General features: G+C 41.2%; 1 protein-coding gene across 1 annotated transcript; it reads left to right on the top strand.

Moving 5' to 3' along the window:
- Positions 1 to 1,706: 1,706 nt before the first annotated feature.
- LOC147906221 (uncharacterized protein At2g34160-like) lies at positions 1,707 to 11,971 on the top strand. The gene is made up of 5 exons (XM_087383629.1): positions 1,707 to 1,907; positions 6,042 to 6,090; positions 10,150 to 10,212; positions 11,565 to 11,629; positions 11,709 to 11,971. The coding sequence occupies exons 1-3, from the start codon at positions 1,815 to 1,817 to the stop codon at positions 10,206 to 10,208; spliced, it is 201 nt and encodes a 66-aa protein (XP_087239755.1). The 5' UTR covers positions 1,707 to 1,814; the 3' UTR covers positions 10,209 to 10,212; positions 11,565 to 11,629; positions 11,709 to 11,971.
- The last annotated feature ends 1,473 nt before the right edge of the window (positions 11,972 to 13,444 follow it).

Genomic DNA, 13,444 nt, shown 5'->3' with positions numbered 1-13,444 from the left:
ATGAAACCAAGTCAAGATAACAGCGATCATGTTAAAATTTTGGACACTCCGTGGAGTGTATGTCAAGGCATGTTTGATTTCAATGCAAAAAAGCTGAAGAATTGGTGTTGCCGTTGTTGTCGATACAGAGAAGCAATCTTCATAGTGGAGGGTGGAAGAAAAGACTGAACATCTCCATCTGCATTGTGGAGGGTCAAAGAAGACGAGTTCTCCAATCTTTACAATGATGAATCTGTGAAGAAGGTGCAATCTTCATAGTGGAGGGTGGAAGAAAAGATGGTACATCTCTAACTGGGAAGAAGACAGGTACTCAAACAGCGCAGAAGTTGATTAATCCTAGAATCATGAAGGAGCATTGGAACAACATAATAGCATTCAACGCTAGACTTTTTTGTCTTTCCATATCTGGCTAACTTGCATACTGAAACAACTGGAGCAACCTGGAGCGATCACCATAGCATCCATTATTTTTTTTTGTTGCTCATTCAAACCCACTAAGATGATGACGAGCAGATACTTGTGCTTTTGTTGCGTAACCTTTTTCGATCGTCTGTGTAGCATGTGTTGAAGTTGAGGCATGGCATGTATCCTTGAATGTTTGGCTGTTTCCAAAACTGTTTCTTTGTTTCTGACATGTTCTCTAGACAAAGAGGACGCCTACTTCCTTCTCTACATTATCTCTCCGCGGCTGGTTCATCGGATAAGTGGCTACCTTGAGGAAGAGGCCATCTATTCCTACACATAATATCTGAAAGAGATCGACGAAGGGCACTTGCCAATGTGCCTGCATCGACTATTTGAGGCTACCCAAGACTACGACCATTAGGGATGCGGTGGAGGTGGTGAGGGCAGATGATGCACACCATCGAGACATGAATCACTTTGCAGCGGCAGTAAGTGATCGGAATTTTTGGAGAAGGAAGTCCATTCAGGAATTTGAGCTGGAGAATGCTGCAATCTTCAACTAATCTTAATCGGACGACTTGCATTCATCCATTTAACTAATCTTAATCGGACGACTTGCATCCATTTATGGATCAGCTACGAATGGACATGCCTATAAAATTGAATTGCATGGAAACAACCACGTGTGCAAGAAAAGCATCCAATGGTCCATAATTTTTACATCTAATCTAACGATTGAGAATTCCCCAATCGTCCTCCCCCAAACCTCTCCTTAATAGAGAAAAATATGATTGTGCGGTGGTCTAGAAAGATTTTTAAACTTCAGAATCTGTGTGGCATGCCAAATCTCGTCCTTCTTGCAAAATGATTGCACGACGGTCTGCAATGAACTTCAGATGTGTGGAACGCCCTTCTAGAAGATTTTTGATCTCAAAGAATCAATGAGGGGTTGAAGCATGTGAATTGATGAGGAAAATTTAGAACAAAAAGGCACTCATATTTGTAAGGAGTCGATAAGGGGATGAATAGAAAGGAATCGATAAGGAAACTCTCAAAGAAAAGGGCACGTAGATTTGTTACCAATCTCAAAAAATCGATGAGGGGACTAAGCAAAAGCAATTGATGATGAAAATCTCAAAAGAAAGGGCACGCCGATTGAAAGGACTAATCTGCGATGAGGAAAGACAAGAAAGACGAGAGGAAGAGAATAGGAGAACGAGGAAGTTAGATTGGAGTTAGTGTGGAAGAACACTTCATGAAATGACACGTGGTTTCATGAGAGGCCAGATTTCCCACTGCCTAAAAATGAAATTGTGAAGCAGTCAGTCACCCAATGGCTGCAATTCTCAAGTTGTGCATCCCAAATTCCACCTTTGCCTTGGCAGAGCTCACCTACCACAGCTACGTCAATGGAAGAAAACACTAGCCAACCAATCAAAAGGAACCGCATTCAGGTTTCCAATACAAAGAGACCTCTTGTCTTCTACGTGAATTTGGCGAAGGTTCATATCTCGTTTTACGGTCCTCTCTCTCTCTCTCTCCCGTCCGCAATTTCGATTTTCGTTTTTTCTCCTTTGTAACCCCGGAAGCTACAAAATGTAATGGCTCTAGAGACCGTTATGACGTACCAGCGAAGGCAAAAAAGGTAACTTTATCTGTAAGGCAAGAGAGTCTTTATTTTGGTGTGGTCCAATAACAAAATTTGGAGTGATGAGATCTGCTCTTAGTTTCAACACGAGAAAACTGACCGGTTAATGACAAAGACCCGGGATGCGATATAGTTGATCAGCCAGCATATCTAATGGGAAATGTTCCAAGATGGCTTATATTCCCAGAGAGAGCTCCTTAATCTCACAGAGAGCTTCTAGTTGAAGGAGAAGGCATGGAGTGTCAGAGAATTCACTTTGGATCTGGAGGAACGTTTGCTGCGTGAAAGACGTTTGTAGGTGCTGCTCAATCTCAAGAGAAGATTTTTGTATCTCGTGGATAATAGCACATGCGAGAAATGAAGCATTGAAGCCAAGACCAATAGAAGCTTTTACTGCCTGCCATGAGCGTAGGGTGGCCTTGCCCAGTAGAGAGCAGAAAGTTGAGTTTTCCTAGATGCAGGAAATGATATTTTCATCCATAATGGATATAGCAACCTATGTAGTACAAAAGGAAAGATACCACTAACTATCCTCCTCCATTTTTTTGCATTCTTCCTCATGCCAATCCATTTTGGAACATGTCAAGCATCTCTTCACAAAGCTTTTGGTGAAGGAGTGTCCCACATTATCTGCCATCGGGCTTTCGATAAGATAATTGTCACCTTTTTGGAAATGTTCCCACTTATGCTAATGTACCTCGATGTGTGCAAGAAACACTGGATTTCCTGGCAATGGCATTGTGATTATCACAGTAAATAGTAGTGACCTCGTGTGTGAATGTGCAAAATTAGATATCAAATGTCCTCAACCATACATAAGTGGCGGTGGTTACTTTTTTGCTGTGTGTTCTGCTTTACTGGATGAGGAGACGGAAAGGATGGTTGTTTCTTATTGAGCCAAGATATGCAAATGCTGCCCAGTAAGAAACAATTAACCTAATGTGGAGTATTGGTCATGATGGTCGTCGGCGGCCATAAGTAGATACTGCAAGCACAAATTTCAGCCAGCTAGGGTGTACTCTAGATGCAGCGATCTCCAGCAAGGGAGAGTAGGATGACATTGATTTCACTCGTAAGAGGTAAAGGGAGCAGCAGGACATAGGCAGGACTGCCAATTACAAATTGGAAATTTTACTAGGAAGTTACGACGTTTCGTTTTTGGGATGTAGGGTGAAGGTAAAAGTAAGCCAAGCACTGGTAATACATTTGAAAGTGCTCCCAATATTAGGCTTAGAAACCTTTATCATATTGTGCACATAATCTTAGCACAAGGGTTAAATAAAGCAAAAATCCTCAATTCGCCCCATACCACTCTATCCATGCACTCCAATCGATTAAAACTTGCAGCAAGGACTATTACTATTTTAATGACTCCCAATGCTTATAACTCAAGTTCGGAATGTCGAAATATCGGACTTTATTAACTAAAACTTGCAGCAAGGACTATTACTATTTTAATGACTTGTACAACTCACGTTTGGAATATCGGATTGAAACCAAATTTTAAACCAATGTTCGTCCTAAATTCCAAAGACCATGCTCTACAAACCCTAAAACACAATCTCCCTTGATTGCTTTGTATCTCCCCCATTAGGCTAACTGCCAAAGTTTTAGGTCGTACCCTTGGCGTATCACTGTGAGTTAGAATCTGCTGCCACCGGTGGATGCACGTAACACAAAGAAAACCAACCCATAGGGGTTGAGCTAGCGAGCTCACCTCCCAGCCATAGGTTCATTCTTTCATAACCACCCGAGCCTGAGTTCTAGACCAGCGTGGAGTCATGCATCCCATACCACATGCACCTTCATGCCCCTTCTGCCATGGTACTACTTCAAGGCCAACAGGTCGCGCTGCCACCGGTGGATGCACATAACACAAAGAAAACCAACGCATAAGGGTTGAGCTAGCGAGCTCACCTCCCAGCCATAGGTTCATTCTTTCATAACCACCCGAGCCTGAGTTCTAGACCAGCGTGGAGTCATGCATCCCATACCACATGCACCTTCATGCCCCTTCTGCCATGGTACTACTTCAAGGCCAACAGGTCCTTTGGCTTTCAAACATGTTAAAGTTAGGATGCAGGATGGAACATGGTCAGAAGGAGCAGAAAGACAAATCAGTAGGCAAGGAAAGCATGGGGATAGTAGAAACTACAAGCCCAGCCAAGGCGTACTCTATGTGCAGCGATTTGAGTAAGGTTTCGCTTGCAAGAGGTAAAGGGAGTAGCAGGCCTTGCATTAGAAAGGACTGTCAGAGGATGCCAACTGGTGATCTTTGTAGAAGTTATGAGATTTCAATTTTGAACTTGCAGCTTGAAGGAAAAGCAGGCTGACGGCTGATGGAATAGGAATATGCATCTGAAAGTGCCCTTTCTTATCCAGCACAAGTGTTAAATAAATCAATACTCCTAATTTTTAAAACTGTCCCATGCTACTCTATTCATTTTAGTTACACCAAGGGCCTAGCATGATTTATTGACTTCCAAATTTCAACCCATTGTGCCTCGACACATGCTTGTGCCTTAGGATACTGTGGGTGCCGAGACTGTGACGGGGCGTATATTTTTCTCAGGGTTCATCAAGCTCTGAAGTTCTACTGACCCTAAATACAGCTAACAGTCCAGTCTGCCTCAGTTGCTTTGTATCCTCAGTGCTCACATAGTCATGAAGGGTCATCTCCAAGGATGATGACAAACAAAACCAGTAAGTAGGTGCTTTCAATCTTTGATATAAATTGATCAGGCCCCCGCCTTTGGCATTGATACTATATGACAATTATAATACTCATGAATGAAGAAGGATAGATAGGAAATGAAATCAATAAGGGTCAAGCAATGGACAAAACTAGAAATATGTGTACTCACACAGACACGTTGATAATGTAGGATAAATACTTTTTAGTTGCAGCTCATACAAGCGGTGATTGCACCGCCTAATACACTGACAAGACCCCCACCTCTTGCTGCTTCAGCCCCTCACTACCCTCCAGAATGTATCATCTAGGCTCTAGCACTTTTTGATCATGTGTAGATGTACATTGTAGGCCATTAGTGCTATGTTTAATCTCTCTTAAGTACATATCTTGTCCTCCTCCCTCTATCTCAAGTTTGTTTCCAAGAAGTATCAAGGACAATGCCTTACCAATCCAGTACTGATTTAACATTCTTTCAAAGAACCTTTCCAGTTGATCTCTTATCAATCAAAATAGACTCGTTCCTTTTGCAAAAAGGGTTCTTATGAGTAGGTGTGTGCCTCACTTGTATGAATTGGCCATGAGCCATGAAGAATATCATGGTCATTTTCCTTCTCTCTCTCATGAGTAGGTGTGTAACTCAGTTATAGTCATTGGCCATGAGCCATGAAGAATTTCATGGTCATTTTCATCGACCAGGACACCATAAAGCTTGCATTTATTGGAAGAGGTACTCACCATGTCTCCCAGGTGATTATGAGCCCGTTCACTTATGAGATGATTCTTGTCTTGAATCTTTCATCAGAAATACTTTGGACTACTTTGTGGTTTGATTTTACTTACCTGCATAGTGTTTCTTGAGTTGGCAGTCTGGGAAGTCTGTATGTACCAAAAACTGTTTGGGGCTGTCATTACAAACATGCTCTTGGTGCAATTTCTTGAAGCAACTATAAACAAAAGAAGAATTTCAGTTGTGCAATCTTAGGTTGGGAATTTTCCGTTTCTAATGACTTCCTTTTAAACACTATCTGGAGGATTTAAAAATACAGAAGACATGATGTTCTGTTTAAAGTTTGGAATTAGACACCACCCTTTGCAATGCCTGAATTTATGAGTCAAAATCCCATGCCTTAGTGTCAATGTATCTTCATTTTTTTTATGATGTATATTAAGTGATACTCAATTGGCAGTCTTTGACTGGATGTGTGTTCTTTGGATGAAAAAATAATTAAATTTGTTTTTTGATTGTGGAGGAACATCACGCACTAAACTCTACTTTGGTTTCATGACATGCAGAGATACATGCAACAGCATGATGAAGTGGAGCTATCGGGGTTAGGGATGGGTATGTTGTTAAAGCGATCTTATACTTCTGCAAGAAAGAAATTCTTTTGAGGGATGTTGGGTGTGTAATGTTTTTACTTGTTGTGCCATCATGTGTCCCTACATCCAATCTCTTTACAAAATGTGAATGATAGACCTCACATTTTCTTATGAGGTTGCTAATCTTAAATGCAATAGAGAGTAACAACAAAACAGCGTGACCATACACTTCCATGTAATATTATGTGATATGCTCTAAAGCAGATGCCATGACAGCTGTCTAAGGGAAACCTGAAAGAATAGCTAACCTTCCAACTTCTTGTGCCCTGCTTTGTAAGAAAGGGATAAAGAGGGAGGGGGCCAACGAGATTCATTTGGAGTGGGGGGCAGTAGTAGATGCAGATAGGTACTTACTCCTCCCTGATATTTGCTATAAATGGATCCCTTGCCAAAGAGAGGCAGCATGTGGAACAGTTTGGAGTGGGGGGCAGTAGTAGACGCAGATAGGTACTGACTCCTCCCTGATTTTTGCTATAAATGGATCCCTTGCCAAAGAGAGACAACATGTGGAACAGAAGATCCACCAAATGCTTTTGAATGCAAAGCCCAATCATTTACTGAAATTCCAATCTGCATAACTAGTCTGTGGAAGCAGAGAAATACAGAGTGGAGGCCTGCCTTGAAAGGGTGAATACAAGGAAACGGTTGAGGCTACCTTTTTCAAACATGTTGGCCATGAGCCTCTTTTTGTGAGCACCAGTTCTACCAATTATGATGTGACACAGCCCCTCCCGATTGGGAACCATGTCCCCCGCACCCCCCTGGCCAGCCTTCCTGGCCCTGCACCTTCGGTCCTCTTTCTGGTTCCCCATCACCCCAGAAAAGAAAATTGCTTGTTCATAAAGAATCAGCTTGTGACAAAACTCATGTTTTTTTTAATGAAGACATGCTGACGGCAGGAAGCTGGTTCATCTGGGCAGTTCTTTTCTTCAGTGTTCTGCAGGAGGCACTTGCCACACACATGCTAGGGACCCTCCCTATGATGGTTGACTTCTTGTTTAGTGTTTGCCTACGTGATGGTCGCTTTCTAAGCCTTATGTATCCTCTAGCTTGTGCCTTCTGCTGAAAGTTTTCCAGATGGGCAGGGGCTTAAAGATGGGTTTCATCCAGGGCATCGATTGTGTGAGTCTCTTAGTTTTAAGGAGCTGTGGTCATTCTCAGTTTGGAGCAGGGCTATGAAAAAGGATTTTCTTGTCAAAGGTATTAGGGCAGCATAGGCGTCACTACCCCCCCCCAGTTCACACCAGCTCTCAGATCTCACTCCTCACGCATAGATTTTGTAGACACACTAAGCAATCAGACAGAAAAGGTATATTACCACGCTCCAGAAATACATGGACATGGGATGGTATTAGGGCAGCATACATCTCACTACTCCCCCCCATCCCAAAAAAAAAAGAAAAAGTGGAATGATGGGGTTCTCATGAATCACACGAGCTCTCAGATCTCACTCCTCACATGTAGATTGTGTAGACACAACCAAGCAATTTAGGCACAAAAGGTATATTACCATGATCCAGAAATACATGGACATGGGATGGTATAAGAACTGTCACAAGAAGTACTACCTAGAGCCTAGAAGCTGTACCATATCGAGCACAGTCACAAGAGCAATGAACTGATCCTACAATATGCTGGTCTCTTCCTCTGACCTGGTGTGTGAAATGGCTGACCTGTCAAGATGGGCTGACCTCACCAACCTGACTTGCAGCCATATAGGGCCGATCAGATAGACCACCCACCTGCTTCTGCATTGACCTGTAGCCATCCATCTTGGGCTCCTAGTTGAGTCTTCCGGGCAGGCCAAACCCTCCAGCCTCCATAGTCCTTTAGGCTAGGTCAGATTTGTCCATGCTACCCACACTGCAGTACATGCGCTGCCCATATCGGATCTAATACATAACCATTACTGTCCCCATCATGTGGTGGTCTCACATGACACAAAAGCCTTCCATGGTTTGCATACATTAGTCTCCAAGAAAATCCTAACAAGGACTTAGAAGTTCAGGCGATTGCTGGCATGTTGTCTTCTTGTTTGTATTCACCCAACTCCAACATTGTCAAGAATTCAACCAGAAGCCTGTTGGTCTTTAACTTGAGATCATTGCATTGAGATAGTATCATTTGGACATATGATTGACAAATAATGTGACATATATCAATGAACTCCACTGGGAATTGTGAGGATACTAAGTTCATGGTTTTAAGCAACATCTTTGGAAAAGCAGGAGGATTACTGTGGGAAACATGTGCACAAAAGGACCTCTCTCCTCACATACTCATATGTGGGAATTCTAGGCAGTGGGATGGAGGGCAGATGCTGCTCATATTATGTTTGTGAATACCCCTCTTCTCATATACTTTTAGGTGGAAATCCTAGGGGCTGGGGCGCTGGGCTAATGCTCCCTGCACTGTTTGAGATTTGAGAATAGAAAGTGCTTTTGAATCATGAAGGCTTGCTGAAGTAGGGCCAAAAAATGGCTCATTCAGTTACACAAAGCAGAAACGTTTTCAAGCGCTTGTTCCCTTTAAAGTTATACTTGTTTGATTTACTAAACATAGAACTCCAGGTTGGTCTCCTGCGCACATGCTAGCCTTCATTCTGCTTGAGGCCCTTGTCACCTCTACGGAAGCTAATATGAAGTCATTTGTGTAAAATCGATGCCATCTTGGTGTGGATATGCGTGCATGTGAGAGTGGACATGTTTGTACTATGCTTTGCACCGACGGGTTACTCATGGCCTCCGTGGGAAGGTTGCCTAGTCCTTGCTATGCATGATGGGGTCAATGGTTCTGGCTATTCTAAGGGTGAACTTTGCATTGCTCTTTTTAATGAAATGTAACAAGTTTGGACATGTTCCTAGCTTCATGTAGACATATATGCATTCTGACTATTGAGAAAAATAAAGACGTGTTCATTGCATAAGTGTGGAAAATTTGTGTGGAGAACATGAGAGAGATACGTTGTTTCCGGAAGCATTAGTACGTTTCTTTAACATTTATGTATTATTACTTACACATAGACTGTGTGCATGATCTTCGGGTATTTCTTTTGAAGGATGACTACCAACGCAACCAGGGGCTTGGGCTCACAAGGAAAACATGTTTTTAATTCTCTGATCCGTGGATTTTCAAGGTTTGGAATGGCATCAGCTTATCTCGAATTTGCTGAAATCGGGTCCCCTTAGATTCAAATGGCATATCATATTTGTATGCAGATCTTTTATATGCTTTCTATATTAATAGGCTTTGTCATGGCCAAAATAGTTTGCATCCATTAAAGCAAGGTGCAATACCATCTCATCAGGGAAAGCTGCAGATGGATTAATGTCCTTTAGAGGCTAGTGTGGAAGATACGAGGACTCTGAAATTTTTGTAAATTTGAGTATTTCAGGGATTAAAAGCCAATGAGAAACATCTCCTCAAGAGGGAATGCCGGAAAATATTGATGTTCTGGCACAGATCGTTTTTGGCTTTGAAATCATTTGTCTATGTTGTAACTACTTAAGTGGCACGAACACATTCATAACTCAACCCTTGTGTCAATATCTGCCTCAATCATGGACCCATTCTCTCTCTCTCTCTCTCTCTCTCTCTCTCTCTCTCTCTCTCTCTCTCTCGCTCGCTCTTTTTCTCTCCCCAAAGATATAAACCAAGTCAGGGTTGAAATGAATGTGTACTTAAAAGGTGGGTGTTCCCACTAGAAATGACACATTTTTTCATAGACTCACGTTTTGAAGGAAAGGAGGTATGAGATAAAGACACATCCCACAAGTTATGTATCATCACCCAGTATGTGATGCTCCAAGTACAGATAAAATGTTATAGACGTTCTAGAAATTGTGAGAATCTCCTTGCCATATATTAATGGTCTCTCTTATATACTACAGATCTGTACGCACAATATGATTTTATGTAATAAAGAAAATTGCATGAGATGTTGTGTTATCTTGGCTTTGTTCAGCAGATGTAAACTTTAACATGGATTTTTTCACAATTTTTGGGGTTTTTTGGATTGCAGCTATTGCTACTGTGGTGACTGTAACTGAAATTTTGAAGAATTCCAGTTTAGCAGTTTAAAAGAGTGTGTGTCTTCTTAGCAGTGATGATCATAGCAATTTAGAATCGATTGTAATCAAACAAGATCTGACCTCTTCCTGTGCTAATTGAAATGGAATTCCGGTAGTACTGTTGTCCCAGTTCTTCTTTCTACGGCACCTTCTGAAGTTTTGCCTTCATGAGGCTTAAGCAATTTCAGTTATACTACTCTTTTGATCATACTACAATTTTGAGTCCATTACTGCAAATATACGAATTGGTAGAAGACGATGACAATATGGTTTTTAATGACAGGTGCCACAGTAGTCAATTGTTGTTAGAAGTACATAGCTTTCGTTGTCGATATGTATGATCAAATATAGCAGATGACAATCTTGCATGATCAGTGTGGATAGAAGTTTAGGATGGCCTTTCAAGAAAGCTAAATCATTCTCTAATGTTGAAATTTAAGTACTTCATATTGGGTCACAGTTTAAATGGAAAATGAAGGCATTTAAATGGTGATGAAAGGATAGACTGTTTTGAAGTGTAGCTCTTTTTATTACCATGTACTGAGGCAGAGTTTTGAGCAGCTGATTGGTTTATGATAAGTAATGAGACCCTAGTTATTTTAGTGATCTTCCCTGAATTAATTGTCTTTTATGAAAGTTGTGACTAGGACAAGAAAATATAATGGTGCTCGTTGTGTTGTTCAAGTGCACTCGTTGTATGGGGTTTGATAGAAACCTTGCATGCCATTTTCTGTACATACGATTATAGTATTCTTATACTCGAACCTACTTCTAGGTGTGCCCATGACATACATTGTAGCCCTTTCTATGCATATGGAGGAGAGGAATGAATATTATACAAAAATTGGTTCATCTTTCAGTGATGATAATTAGCTTGAAAAGGTCCATGGTATCTGCCAGAATCTGTTTCTTATGATAGTCTGTTTCGTCGTTGCGTTTTACAAATCCCAGTCCAATAGGATGGTGGCAGCATCATTTTGGGAGGTGTTGGACTGTGTTTATACTGTCTGCATTATGCTAGACAGGGTTTTCTTTAATGATAGGCTTCTTTTCGTCTTTCTGTTCCACAAATGTTAATGTCCAATGGATAGTGTCAACACCAGGATGCTTTGGAGGGCTTAAGATTATATTTCATTTTATGTTGTTTCACATAAAAGTAGCAGGTAATGCATATGAAGTGCTTTTGGTGCATTAAATTTGTTTCAAGGCAGGTATGATGACAACTTCAATAGAAGGGAGATCTGACATGAGAGGGTAATACGCTTTATTTCTTTTTGCTTTGGCACAGCATGCCTTGCCCTTGGGTTTTGAATAGTTGTTGAAATGATTATGTTCTCTGAGACAGGTCTACATGATCTATATGTAGGAATTTCAACATCCACGGTGGACATACAAGATGAGACAAGAGGACGATCAATTCAGAAAGCCAAGGTACTAATATTTTGAAGCATTAGAAAGCTGGTTAAAGATCGATGAAGATGGGCTAAGCATTTGAATATCTTCTGCACAGTTGGAGATTGTACTGCAGAAGTCAGAGAAGTTTGATGAGATGACGGAATCTCCATTGGAAGGAGAGGGTCTTGAGGATGTGGATGCTGACAGCTAGTATTTCACTTACAAACATTAAATATAGGAGCATCTTGTAACACAACAGTGAGCAAACTATGTATTCTATGCATATAATGTGACATCCAATGTATATAACTTCAGTATGTCTTTTTGGAGAAGATCAAGTATTGATTGGGCTTTCCCAGGTCAAAGTTCTATTTTCAAAGCAGGGGGAAAACTTTGTAAGAAAAGCAAGAATACTAGTCTCATGTGTAGGTACCCGCTGTCACTATCTTGCTAATCTGTAATAACCACGTGTTGTACCTTGCTTATTTTTGCGATAATTCTATAACATGTTTAAGAGGTATCAAACATGTTTCTTATTCATCTTTATTATGATTCTTTCTTTTTCCCCACAAGGCTGCTTATCTTATTATAAGGTTGAAAATAAAATCACTTCTACATGTATATCTTGAAAGTAACCACATGGTTTCCATAAACACCTTCGTGGTTCACACCTTGTCATCAATGCTTCCTTCTAATCTGCACTTGCTAGGCAAGTAAATTTGGGTCTGATCAATTGCCCAATGTTAGAGTACAATCCCAATTTTTTCTCCATTTAACTTTAGCACATATTTTGCCATTATAGAAGTTTCTTTGTATACTTGCTTTGGTAAAACTTCAATGCCAAGTAAGATGAAGCAGGTGTCACACCACACGTCTTTGATATGAAACTCAAATGCAAATCTGTCCTCTAAATGGAGAAATTAGCTACTTATTTGAGGTTATTTTAGGAGCCTTATGAATACTACCGACCATTTTTTTATTCCAATATTTCAATGGATTTGTTCAACTTACAACACACGGATTTAGTAATTCCAAGGTTTAAGAAATATGAGAAAATGAAGTAATATTTTAAAAAAGCATGACCTAAAGGGCTTGAGATGTTTGATTTCAAAGCCAGGATATTTTTTTCCTTGAAAGACTACTGTGGAAACAGCATTCAAAGGAAGATGGTATTCGTAGTAGCTGAGGATGGAGGCGGGGCTAGAAGTGCCAATACATTGGCAACGAATGAAGTAGGCATTTTTGCAGCCTTCTCGACAAGCCACTTCGGACAATACTTCTTGCCATGCCCAACGCTGTGGTGGCATTGAAAGTAGCGATACTTGGTGGTACAGCTTTTGCTCGTCGGGTTGTAGATAGCCTCCCGGTTCACTTTAGCCTTCTCATCCGGAGTCATCTTGGGCTTGGACTCCTCCTTTTGACCAGAAGCCTGGCAGTCTTTCTTTTGGTACTGGTTGTCCTTCTGCTGATCCTTACCCGCCGCTGTGTTGTCTAGCTACTACAGGGCTTCGGAATCTTTCTGGACCTGCTTGTGCTTTCCCCCATTCAGCATCATCTCCTAATTCTATGTGAGAGTCAGCACCCACTCATAATCCGACAGGTTGAAGTTACGGATGGTATAACAAATGGTGGTGTCTAATCCTCAAATGAATTGCTTCATCTTGGCGCTCTCTATCACGCCCAACTGTTACGTCAACGTGATGACCTTGTTACGATATGTCAACACAGGCAAACCATTCTGGGAGGGACGAGAAAACTCATCCTCCATGCAAAGCATATATTGGGGTGGGAGAAAACAGGCTTTGAGATCAGTCACAAATGTTGCCCTAACGAAATTCATCTTAAACGTTG

The sequence above is a fragment of the Dipteris shenzhenensis genome, chromosome 1 (assembly GCF_047967505.1).
Source record: "Dipteris shenzhenensis isolate YYH24624 ecotype China chromosome 1, Dip_SZ_1.0, whole genome shotgun sequence".
In the NCBI taxonomy this organism is placed as follows: Eukaryota; Viridiplantae; Streptophyta; class Polypodiopsida; order Gleicheniales; family Dipteridaceae; genus Dipteris; species Dipteris shenzhenensis.
Note: the sequence above shows the minus strand (reverse complement) of the source record. Positions and strands in the feature narration are given on the sequence as shown.

What these genes read in the sequence shown, in the direction of transcription:
- LOC147906221 (XM_087383629.1), top strand. Translation starts at nt 1,815, where the DNA reads ATGGAAGAAAACACTAGCCAACCAATCAAAAGGAACCGCATTCAGGTT. An exon ending in TCTACGTGAATTTGGCGAAG is followed by an intron (nt 1,908 to 6,041) that starts GTTCATATCTCG and finishes CATGACATGCAG; the next exon opens with AGATACATGCAACAGCATGA. An exon ending in GCTATCGGGGTTAGGGATGG is followed by an intron (nt 6,091 to 10,149) that starts GTATGTTGTTAA and finishes TTTGGATTGCAG; the next exon opens with CTATTGCTACTGTGGTGACT.